Here is a 13,095-nt window from a genome sequence, read left to right as displayed (position 1 = left end):
CCCTGGTCCCCCGACCGCCGCAGGCGCAGACCCCGGTGGGGATGGGGCGGGCGGGCCGGGGGGTGGGGACAAGCCCTTTTCTCCTCCCCTCGAGGGGCGGCGATCGTCCAGGCCCGCCGTGTAGGTGCGACGGAGAAACTTTGCAGGGTGGGGACTCAGCAGCCACTTGCCAGCGGGGCCTGGTCAGCACGCTCTGCGGGGGCGGGGGGCTCCGGGGCGGGCCGCGGGGCAGACCCTCCGGCCGGGCGAGGACCTTAACGCTTCCCTTCTCCGCCCCCTTTTGTGTTTCGCCTCAGAGCTGCCGGCCGCCGGGGGAGTCCGGGCCGCCCCCGCGCCCCGGGGGTCGTTCCCTCGCATCCTCCCGGCCTCGGGAAGGCAGAGGCGGCGGCGGCTGGAGCCGGGCGGGGCGGCCTGAGGTGAGAGCCCGGCCGGTCCCGCTGGGAATATGGCGACCGGTGGCTACCGGACCAGCAGCGGCAGCAGCGGCAGCACCACAGACTTCCTGGAGGAGTGGAAGGCGAAGCGCGAGAAGATGCGTGCGAAGCAGAACCCCCCGGGCCCGGCCGCTCCGAGCGGGGGCGGCAGCGACGCGACCGGGAAGCCCCCAGCGGGGGCTCTGGGCACCGCCGCCGCCGCCGCCGCGGCCAACGAGCTCAACAACAACCTCCCGGGCGGCGCGGCCGCACCTGCCGCCCCCGGCTCTGGGGGCGTGAACTGCGCCGTGGGCCCAGCGGCGCTGCCCCGGTCCGCCCCCGGCCCCCGGCGGCCCGAAGACGAGCCGCCCCCCACGGCCGCCGCCGCGGTCTCCGCCTCGGGGGCACCGCCGGCCCGGGGCGACGAGGAGGAGCGCGACGGCGCCCCGGAGAAGGGCAAGAGTGCGGGCCCCAGTGCCAGGAAAGGCAAGGGGCAAATCGAGAAGAGAAAGCTGCGGGAGAAGCGTCGCTCCACCGGCGTGGTCAACATCCCCACGGCGGAGGTGAGCGGGCGGGGGCCGCGGCGGGGAGCTCCCCCGTCCTCCCGGCAGCAGAGTTTCCCCGCGCTAGGCAGTACTTATCCTTTCGCCGAGTTAGGCAGGCGCAGAGGGTGATGGAGTTTTACTCTGAACAAATGCTTCCCGGGAAGTTCCCCAAACCCAAAGTAGGACACGTGCTTTTCAGGCTTCCTGGCTAAAGTCTCAGATTCAGGATCCTTCTTTAGAGGACAGCTGGTGGCTCCAAAACTTGCCCACCTAGGGCTGTTTGTTTTTGCTTAATCAGTTAGAAAAATTGATTAATGGTGATGACGACATACTAAGTTTAGTTTCCCACGTGTCTATCTGAAGTTACTGGATTGTTGGTCTCTTTTCTCTTGATAGTGTTTAATAGCACCTGTAAAGAAACGTGGCCTTAGCACTGTGCAACACAGCTTTATTTTTCAGTGGATCCAAGATGAGTATATCTAAATTAGTATATCACTTCCGTCTATAAAGCTTTTGGGAACAGCGCTCCCCAACACACACACACACACACACACACCCTTACACTTTATTCTGAGTGATATTAGGACAATAGGAACGTTGTAGTAATCCACAATTCTTTTTAAGACCATCTTTCCTTGTATTTAAGTATTTGGCTCTGTATATTTTGGAAAACAGTTGTGGTAGGGTTTTTGTTTTTGTTTTGTATTTTTGAGAGGTTTCAACATTCCTGCAGGCAGCAGCATCTTCTTATTAGAGTGAGTGGTGAAACATTTTTCCTTAATGTGTAACCGCACCTATCTCTACCCTCAAAAAAAAAAAAAATCCTAAACAATTTTGGTTACTTTAATAGAAGTGCACTCGTTTTGGGAAGTGATTGCACAACCTTGTTTCACCCAAAGTAGTTGCATCTTTTTCTCATTGGCTCTTTAGGTTTTATTTTTTTATTTTTTAAGTTTTTTTACTGGTGGCTTTCTAATTTATTCAACTTTGATAACCAGTAAATACTTAATAAGAATGTGCTAACTTTAATTGTGGTTCAAGTAAAAGCATTCACAGTAAGTTAGGGTGTGTGTCAAACATACCCCACTTTTTAAGTGTTAATACGTTTTCCATACCTGGAAAATTACGGTTTGTCTTTGAAGGATATATATTTTTATATGCATGTTTCAGACAGATTTTTATCAGCCAGCAAAACTGTCCTCTGTGGTTTGCTACTTGCACAAAGGATCTGTTATTCATTAAATTGCTTTAAAAGGAATTCATGAGAGTGGTAATCAAATTTCTAGGTTTTTTTTTTTTTTTAGTTAAAAATATGAAGTTTAAGGGGAAACTAGAGACAAGGCTTTGGAAAAGCTACATTCCTCAACTTTATTTTTAAAAGTTGCTGATGGTCCAAATAAAAGAATTAGTCATTTTCAGTCTTTTCCTCATTGTTCATCTGACAGGGGTCTTATTTTGGGAAATATCTTGGCAGATGTTAAACTTCATTTTTTGTCTGGCTGCTTGTGCTAGAATTGGTACTTCTCAAGTACCTTCTTTGTTTTTGTTTTTAACAAGGGTAATGTTTACTGGGGGAAATAAGTGTGGTGTATCTTACGAGGTCCTAAGAAACATCCTTTGTTAATACTCCTGCTTTGGGTTAGAGAACATAGTGCTGAGAATGTAGATGACTCCCCACTACAATTGAGTCTAATACTCTGGAATGTTTTTCGTTTGGGTGTTGGCAAGTCCTAAATTTAATCTTCCTTAAAAACAAACAACCCAGGGTACCATTTTTTTGTCTGTGGAATTTGAACCTTTTTTATTGAATAGGGAATTGAGGACTGCTTTCTTTTCGTGGTAACTATGGCTCTATCTGTTGCTGTAGGACGCAACAAAACATGGTAATGTTTTACCGCAGTATCTAATTAGCAGGCATGCTTCTTGAGGGCCTCCTCCTCATATTTTCATAAAAACAACTTAAGTCGTTCAGATTATTTTAATAGTGGTAAATATATGACACAAAACTTTAAAGGTGGGCCATCTTTATATCTTTAGGTTGTTGTACGTTGTTTTTTTAGAATTGTGTGCCATTCATTTCACTTAGTAGTTACAGCATTGAGAATATCAGTTGCTGTGGAGTTTCTTGTGTAATATAACTTAGTGCTCCTGGTTTAAGAAGTCATAATATTTTACAAAATTTTCAGGTTTGCAAATATAAAAACAGAAAATCACCAATCTGTCAATATTCAAGAGTGGACTTGTATTATTATTTAATGTTGAGAAAGCCTCTTATTTTCAGGCAATATTCTCAACCGAGTTTATATTAGAAGAGTAACATGACACATCAGTGTGACTTTCATTAACTTATTTTACTAATTACAGAGTAATATAAAATTGTTGTAAAGATACCTGACAACAGCTAAAGATACCACAAACAACCAGAAGATAGTTTTAGTGAGGAAGCAAGTCAAAAACTAAAAGTGGTAGATGGGGATGTGAAGCTGGGGGGGTTACTGCTTCTGATAACTGTCATAAAAAGTGCAAATATTCAGTTGTCGTTAGTGAGACAAACTTTAGTTCTCATTTACTGAGGTAAAGATTTTTTTTAAAATGTTTCTTTTTCTAAATTCTTATATTTTTTTGGGCAGTAGCCCAAATTGGATAATTTGGATGTAATATACCTCCTGCCAATAATTTTGGTATATGTTTATTAGATCTGTCAGATGTTTATTACATGTCTGTGTTCAAGGCACTGTTGTAAGTGCTGTGGAAAAAACAAGAAGAGTAAGGCAGTGTATATTCTCAAGGAGCAGAACTGTAATCCAGGAGGAAGGATAAGGCATAATTATATGAAAAAATTTAAGTACTGAGTTAACAATTGAAAAGCCATCTTAACACAGCAAATTGTTTATTAGAAATATTTTGTGTTCAGGGGCACCTCACTGACTCAGTTGGTGGAGCGTGCAACCCTTAATCTTGGGGTTGTGAGTTCAGGCCCCACGTTGGGTGTGGAGATTACTTTAAAAATCTTAAAAAAAAAATATATATATATATATATATATATAGTTTGTGTTAGAGGAAAGAGATGATTGGGCTGTGAGAAGCTAGTGAGGGTGAGGGTCTTGAGCTGAGACTTACATTTCTGTAGCTATATACTTATACATATATTCACACATACATGTATATATACCTGTTTGTATAATATTTTAAATATCAGAGTGCAGTGGTTCTTAATTGTGGTAGCTAATTAAAATCATGTGAGGATCTTAAAAAAACTCCCCATGGAGAATACTTCCCCTCTCCCTCCCTAACCCCCTTTTGATTTAATGGGCCTGGGATGGATCCCAGGCATTAATATTTTGATAAACTTCGCATGTGATTCTGCTGTGAGTCAGGGTTAAGAACTATTGGGCTGCAGTCTGGGGATACAGAAATGAATAGGACACAGACTTGTCCACAGGGCCTCTCAAGTAATATAGGGAACTGTGGTAAAGTACAGTGTTAAGTACAGCCTATTTCCTGAGTGGGGGACAGTTGAGGAAGGATTCCTAGGCAGTGTCACTCCTGTTTTCATAGTGCTTATGAAGTTACTGCCATTTAATAGGTTTGCAGAAGAGTTAACAGATCTGATTACCCTAGAAAATATAATAATCCAATAGGTCGAGGTCAAATGGCACTGAAGTTTTGATTTAAATATAAAGGTAATATATGTCGAAACCTACTGTTTTCGCAGTGGTTGGCTAGAGTGCTTTATGTGTTGTTTTAATTAATGCTCACAGCAATCCCTTGTGGTAGTTATAGTTTCTCTTTTTATCCTCATTTCCAGAAGAGAAAATGGAAGCTTGGAGAATTTAAATGACTCAGGATCACATGGAAAGTGAATAAGTGGTAGAGCAATATTTTAAATGTTTTTGTGGGTTTTTTTGTGCATCTTGGGAAAAGTGTTTTTAAGAATTAACCTACTCTAGAGGCACCTGGCTGGCTCCGTTGGTAAATTGTGCAATTCTTAATCTTGGGGTCATGAATTCAAGCCCTGTATTAAGTGTGAAGCCTACTTAAAATAAAATTTAAAAAAAAGTTAAAAAAAGAATTAACCTGCTTTGCATTATTTAGCTTATTGCCTTATAACTTTGTTTTTTTCTATAACTTTATATTAGAGGTTATCTTAATTTAAACATCTGAATGGGGAAAACAGTAAAAGGAACTGAATAGAAATTAGAGTCAAATTTGTAGGCTCAGAGATTGCTTCTGACTCTCTAATTTATACTTTGCTTGGCAAAATTTTGAACACCAGGCCACCCGCAAAATCTGTTTTTGGCTAGAAGTCAGAAAATGTGAATCTTTGTTTTTACTTAAGTGATAAGTCGTTTTTCTGTCAAGATGGGGCTAAACACCTACCCTGTAGTTTGAAGGAGCATATGATATATAGAAAGCACTTTTAAGTGAGCACAATTTTAAGTCATAATTATTCAGCATATTTATTGAACATTATGTAAGATAAATTCTACTTAGTAAACCATGTAAATCCAGGTAGATTAAGAAATTCCTTTCAGTATGCCCAGTAGGTTCCAGACTGTCTACCTTTCTATGTGATGAGTCAGAAGAGGAACTAATAGTGACTCTGGGTTGGGGAAAATTGAACTTGTGAATAGGGTAGATATAGCATAAACAAGCTCAACTTTCCTAAATGTTGGTAAAGTAAATTAAAATTTTAATATTATCAGGATTTGTAATGAGTGGTCTAAGCTGGGATGCCTTTTTCTGTAAAAATAATTATGTAATTAAAGTAGATGACATGGTGTGCATATTAAGTGCTAGGCACTGTTCTAAGCACTTCACATGTATTGGTGCCTTTAATTCTCAACCACAACCCTATGGGAAGATGGGGGAGAGCAAGTAAGTTACTTACTTGCCTCAGGTCACATATGTGGTATGAAGCAGAGTAGAGATAAAGCCTTTAAAGCCTGGTGCTTAATAACCAACCATCTTACTATATTTCAGTGTATTATATACTATATACCTAGTTAAGAAAGATTATTTTAGTAGTAAACTAGAAGGTGCTAACATATGACTATAGAATTTGAAAATAGCCCTATAATAAAAGGCAGATAAAGTGGAACTTTATTAGAAAAACTTGAGAGGAAATACATAGTGACATTAAAATTCTTATTTAAAATCACTATCAAGGGGCACCTGGGTGGCTGAGTCGGTTAAGTGTCTGCCTTGGGCTCAGGTCATGATCCATGTCCCTCTCCTCCCTGCTTGTGCTGTTGCTGTCTGTCTCTCTCAAATGAATAAATAAAAAATCTTAAAAAATAAAATAAAATCACTATCAAGCTAGTGGCTTTGTTTATGCTCTTTATTATTTCTACATTGGTTTTTAGCACCTGTAATATAGGCCAGAAAGTAATTATGCTGTTTAATAGAAAGGCTAAAATATGTCTTAGAAGTTTAAAATGATTGGCAAATATTGAGGGTTTGAAATTTTCTGAGTGCTTTTTTCTTTTTAAAAAGTGAGATATAGGGGCACCTGGGTGGCTCAGTCGTTAAGCATCTGCCTTCGGCTCAGGTCATGATCCCAGGGTCCTGGATCTAGCCCCGCATCGGGCTCCCTGCTCAGCGGGAAGCCTGCTTCTCCCTCTCCCACTCCCCCTGCTTGTGTTCCCTCTTTCGCTGTGTCTCTCTCTGTCAAATAAATAAATGAAATCTTTTAAAAAATAAATAAAAAGTGAGATATAATTCATAGATCATAAAATTAATCCTTTAAATTATTCAGTTCAGTGGTTTAGTGTATTCACAAAGTTGTGCTCTAAGTGCTTTTATATTTTCATCTTAATTTTTCATTATGTTTTTAGAACCTGTGGTACCTAAGTTTTAGCTTACCACCCTATAAAATGCAGCAGTATTCAAGTAATTCAATACCAGCTTTTCCTGCATCTCACAGAAAATGAAATGATGGTAGAATTTCCTCAGTTTTATGTTTCTTTGAATACTTACCACCATTTGTTCATATAGGAGTTTAGTATAAGAGGTATTACTTTAAATAAGTGTAAAATTTTTTAAAAATTAAAATTTTATGTATATTTCAAGGAGATCTGCAAAGCTCTACTATCTAAACATTTGGGAACTTAGATTCAAAATACAGATGGAGTTTTAAACCACCTAAAGTCTTAGTCATGTTACTTAAATCAGTGTCTTAAAAGATGTGGCTTGGGGATTTAGGAATGGGGACCACCTGTACCAGTATCACCTGTGTTGTTTATTTGAAATGGAGATTCCTGGAATCCACCTCAGTCTGGGGAGAGAGAGGGGTTACTGAGGCTGCAGAGTCTTAACATGTTCTTGAGTGATTCTTGTACACCCTAAAGTTTGGGAAGAACTGACTTAAATGCCCTGTAATGGTTTACTAATCTGTCAAATGAAATTGATACTGATTATCTTAACAGGATTATTACATGAATCAAATAAAATAATGTTGGTGTAAATGTTCCAAAAATGATAAAATGATAAATTATTACTGTGTGGTTATATTGATAACTGGTTGTTGATGTCTAGTGGAAATTTCTTATTGGGATGTTGAAAATTCTTTTTTTCCTTTTAATTAAAAACTTAATAAACATTTTAACAAAGACAACTTGAACTACTTGGAAATTCAAAGCACCTTGAACATTTATGTAATGTACAGTTGGTGCAAAATGTTGCATCTGCCTTGCTTCTTGTCTTGAATTTGTTAGAAGCCTAGGCTACAGGAAAAAAAAAAACAACTCTACCTTAATGTGTAGTTTGAACTTTCATTCATTTTTCATTTTTACATATCTTTAAGGAAAGTGTATAATTATGATTGAAAATGTATTTAATAATTTGTGGTTCAAACTCTTAAAACAGGTTTTGCCCCTCTTATCACAAAATATTCCCGACTGCATGATTTCTTCTCTTGTTCACTATCACATATTAAATCTATAGGCATTCTTAGCTGGCCAGTTGATTCTTAAAATATCTGGTTATTGTTGAGGGAACTTTCAGTTTAAATCTTAGGCATTTGTGTTTATAGCCATACACCTACTGTATAGAATCAAGCCTTAGCCATCTATCATATTCTCCTTGGATTATTTAAAAATATATTAGGCACTATGTCTGAATGAAATTGTAAGAACATTTAGTTTCTAAAAGCAGCAAAATTATATATCTCAAAAGGTAGAAACTGATCCAGTGAGTTCAAAACCTAGCATGTGAAAATTGGATAATAAATATTTATTCTGTGATAGTGTTTAGAAAATTGCTTCACCAAATTCTACGGGTCACAGGGTAGTTTTCAATAATAGTTTTCATTTGTTTTATATGGTTGAATTTTTTTTAAACAGTGTTGTATTCTGATGGCATTTTGTTAGGGTTTTGCTGAAATGAATAGAAAGGAGAGAATTTTTGTTACAGATTACATTTCTGTGATAGTTTAAATTTTGTTTGCAGTTTCTTTAAACTCGGGGGGACTAGCTGAATAAGAAATAAAAATACAGTTTGAAATACAGGATGAAAACATGTTTTATAATAAAATTAACTTTAAATGGTACTTTTTAATATTAAGCTTATGGTCATAAAAGTGAAATTTGCAAGTTATACAAAGTATACTTTGTATACAAAGTATTACTTTCTGTTGCTTTTGGAATTTCTTGAAGAATATTTTTAGTAGTACTTTAAAAAAGAATGGAAATCTTAGTTTGAAGAACAATATTAACTTTCAGAAGATGGTACTTGAGGAATAAAAAGTAAGATTATATTAGCTGCAATAGTCAAAGAAGTTACTTCGGGTTTGAAATTCTTGGCTAGACTTTTTGATAGCCTGTAGTGCAAGCAAAAGTTGATCCACACTAAACTTACGTAATCTTAATTTTTTTCTGCTGGTAAAAGTAATGTGTTAAAAAAAATAAAAATGTGTTCATTGTAGTTCCTTTTTAGAAATACAGGAAAAGATAGAGAAACATCACCTGTTATCTTAATTCATATAAATACTTGTTTCTGATCCTTTTTCTCTATATCTACATAAAAAATGGAACCACACTATACAGATTTTATGTGCATTTAGTAGTCATTCATCATGAGTATTTTTATGATGGTGTTCTTCAAAAATAAGGATGGATTTTTAAAAAAATTAGTTTCAGGTGTGCAATATAGGGATTTCTTTTCTTCGTGGTAAAATACTAATAACAAAATTTTAACTGCTTTTGAGTATACATTCAGTGGTATTAAATATATTTGTATTATTATACGGTCATCATCACTATCCATCCCATTACTCTTCTCATGTAAAACTGAAACTCTATACCTATTAAACAACAACTCCCCATTTTACCTACCTAGCCCCTGGCAGCTACCATTATGCTTTCGGTCTTTAGGGATGGATATGTTTGTGTTATTTGATACTAAAATACTAGAGCATTACTTCATTGGTGAAGGACTCTACTGCTTCTTTGGCCTATTATGTAGCTGTCTGATTGGCAGATAAGTTGTCTTAAGATAAACGTATATATTTTTTTCTTTTTGTGTATTGGGTTTCCTGAAGCATTCTTCAAGACAAGTGTTTGGGTCTTTCAAAGTACTTCATGGATACTAGGACCTTCAGATAATTGTGAGGGATGCCCAATTATTTTTTTAAGATTTACTTATTTATTTGAGAGAGAGAGGGCAGAGGGAGAGGGAGAGAAAGAATCCTCAAGTGAACCTCCCAGCTGAGCACGGAGCCCAACACGGGGCTTGATCCCAGGACCCTGAGATCATGACCTGAGCTGAAATCAAGAGTCGGGACATTTAACTGACTAAGCCACCCAGGTGCCTTATGCCCATATATATATTTTTTTTAACCTCCTCCGTAGCCTTTGATTTCAATGGGAACTTGGTGATCAGAGCTGCAATAATTATAAGTGTGTGTAAGTTATAATTCAACATAAAAGTTCCTAATCATACATGCAAAATCACACAATGAAAACTACAGGGCATAAGGAAAAATGGAGTTTAAGGGCATAATACTCAGAAATTTTGTCAGTGACATGTAAAAAGATAGAAACTAATAAAGACTAGCACAATTTTACACGTTAAATGGTTAGGAAATACATAAATACTACAATAGATATGACACTTGATCTTGAAAAAAACCTGAGTTGTCTTATAGAAGTGGGTGTCGAAAGGGTGGCAATTTGTGAAGTGTTAGAAGAAGGGTTATCTGAATTGGACTGAAACTGTAACACCAGATGTGGATGGGTTCCAACAAGAGGAGTGAGCTGGCAGATGTTTGAGATGTGTGCATTCTATGTCATTCTTTGTGACTGGGTTGCATTTTCTGTGCTTACCTAGTGTTTCAGTTGTGCATAAGCAGATGCGAAATTTGTATTATGTTCAACTTACTCCCTAATATATCAGTTGCATTGGAACAAATCCAGGTTTCTAAATAAATATTATAGCGTATATGTATGTACTCATACATATACATCCATTTATACGTTTATGTGCGTATCCACATTCATCTATCCAAAATACGTGAAACAGTGGCTTGAGAAGATCAGTTCAAGTAATGAGATGGAGAAAGGGCTAGGGAGCAGATGTGACTAGATATAAGAATACTCATTTAAGAGTATACTAATACTGAAAAGGAAAGAAATGGATGAATTAAGAAGTATTTCATTGGTATTAGAAAATTACATAACAATGTTTGAGCTGGAAAATTCCTCCTCAACCTTCCTACCTCTAGGTGAGGGTAGCACACACCTACCTTCCCATCCCCCCAGGGCTACCTGTACCCTGATTCCTATCTAAATCTTGCTTATTGTTTTCCTTCTTTCTTAAATACTTGGCCTTTCCCTCTTGGTTCATCTTGCCATGAAGAAATGTTCCCTTAATTCTGCTTTACTTTCAACTTAATTGTTCAACTTGCAGGCATTGTTTTCACTTGCTAACTCCCATTTCATTGCTCACTTCCTGCTACCTAATTGCAGTTGGTCTCTACAAGGTTGCTTGTGACCTGTTAGATTCTTTTTTACTTGGTTTACTCAGAAACATTTGAGTGCCTGCTGTACCCCAAGCTCAGTGCTAGATGATACAAAGATGAATTACATACTCACCAGTCTTTAAGGAACTTTCAGTCTTCTCTCAGAGAAAAAGATAATGTTTTAGTTCAGGCTGCCGTAACAATACCATAGACTGGGTGTCTAACAAACAACAGAAATTTATTCTCACAGTTCTGGAGGCTGCAAAAGTCCAAGGCAGCAGCAGAATTGGTGTCTGGTGAGAGCCTGCTTCCGGGTTCACTCTGTCCTCACATGGTGGAAGGGGTGAGAGAGATATCTGGGATCTCTTTTATCAGGGCACTAATCCCATTCGTGAGGGGCCCCATCCTTATGACCTAATCTCCTCCTAAGGGACCTCCCTTCTAATACTGTAATATATTGGGGGTTAGGATCTCAGCATAGGAATTTTGGGGAGATACAAATACTCCGTTTATAACAGCTAAATGGAATTTGGTATAATGAGAACTATGATAGAGAAAAGAACAGAGTACTGAACTAGGTCAGAAAAGGGAGCCATCAGTTACATGAGGGAGTCAAAGAGACCTTTACATAAGGTAAAGTAGTATTGAGCCCTGTGTCTTGACTGATACGAAGGATTTCCCAAACAGAGAGGGGAGACTCGGTAACATTCTCTGTAGAGGAAATAGCATTTGTGAAGGCACAAAGCCAGGAAATAATAGCATTCTATTACAAATATATTTCCTGTGTGCCCAGTACTGTGCTGGGGGATTTCCATGTGTTAGTTCTAATCTTCACATTAATTCACAAGGTAGAATTTTTTAAATATATTCCTCATTTTACAAGATGCCTCAAAGAAGTTGTGACTTGCCCAAGGCTGTACTGACAGAACTTGGATTTGACCCCAGATTTGTTTGGGTGCCAGTGCATTCACATTAGTTATCATTGTTGGAAAGAGGGAGGGATATGTTCTAACAGAGGAAATTTGATGTGCAGAGAATTCTTAGTGGGGAATGAGTGGAGAATGGCTGAAGAGGAATAATACGGACCAATTGTGATGGATCTGAATGTCATGCCAAGGAATTCAGACTTTATTCTGCTGTTCTCTATTAGTATTGTTGGCTGGGTATTTCCTTCTTCTGTCCATACCTGTATATCCAGTAACCCTGACAGCTTCTGGAATGGAAAACTTTTGCCTGCCTAATTTGAAGTCACTAAGAGGATCTTCTTGTTTGGAGACAGGTATCTGTTTAAGAATAATAAACAATACAAAACCATGTACAAATTATATTGCATATAATAGAATGAATAAATTCAGATTTCTATGTGGGTTAAAAGATGAGAGGATAGCCTCTAAACAAAGTTGTGCCCAAGTAATTCTTTTTATTACAAAAATAATTCTATACTCTAGGTAGATTTGGGAATGACATTTTTAGTGGAGTAAGATGAAGAGGAGATGGGGGCTCTGGTGATACTAAATTGCCAGATTCTGTACTGAGTGTTACCATGAAGTTTATAGTTTAATATTGACCCTGGGTTTAGACATGACCCTGTACTTGATATAAAAGGTGGTGTTGATCTTGCAACATAGATGCTTGGGATACAGGTGCTAAAGGGTGAGCATTGCCTTTGAATCTTTTCTCACATATTATTTGTTCAACTTCCACAGATGCTCCCCGCCCTCCCCCTTCGTCCCTTCTGCCCTCTATTATCTTAGGGGAAGACAAGTGCTTCTCCAAACCATGTTTTAGGAATAGTGTTGGTTTATTTTTGGTGATGCAAAGGTAATGCCTGCTTATTTGTGGAAAATTAGAAATGAAATTAGCAGAAACGGGATTGTGCAAAGATAAGCTGTAGATTACTATATCAATTTGACGTGTTTTTCCATTTTTAAACAGGGCCAGTGATAATAATACTTCCCTTTAAACTTTTTGAAAGATGTTAATTGCTGCATATTTTTCGTTTCATAAACATAAAGGGAATTACGTTTATCCAGGTAACTATTACCTTATATTTTGGCATATAATTCTTAAGTATATTTTTAGGCATACATATAAAAAATACATATCCAGAAATTTAATCATTCTACAAATACTATTAAAACTATTAAAACTATCGTTTTCAGTATCTCATGAATATCTT

The 13,095-nt window shown here is 38.3% G+C and overlaps 1 protein-coding gene across 2 annotated transcripts in view; it reads left to right on the top strand.

The window, feature by feature from the left end:
- The first annotated feature begins 351 nt into the window (after nucleotides 1-351).
- Nucleotides 352-13,095, top strand: part of PAWR (pro-apoptotic WT1 regulator) — a 109,364-nt gene continuing 96,620 nt past the window's right edge. For both annotated transcript variants that reach the window (XM_028105467.2, XM_088025644.1), the window contains exon 1: nucleotides 352-976. In XM_028105467.2, the coding sequence (XP_027961268.1) occupies nucleotides 446-976 (531 nt within the window). In that variant the 5' untranslated portion in view covers nucleotides 352-445. The remainder of the gene's footprint in view (nucleotides 977-13,095) is intronic.

Source organism: Eumetopias jubatus, unplaced genomic scaffold (genome assembly GCF_037043125.1).
Source record: "Eumetopias jubatus isolate StellerSeaLion01/CBP00866 unplaced genomic scaffold, mEumJub1_p1.0 scaffold_8, whole genome shotgun sequence".
Classification (NCBI taxonomy): Eukaryota; Metazoa; Chordata; class Mammalia; order Carnivora; family Otariidae; genus Eumetopias; species Eumetopias jubatus.
This window is presented reverse-complemented; position numbering and strand designations above follow the sequence as displayed.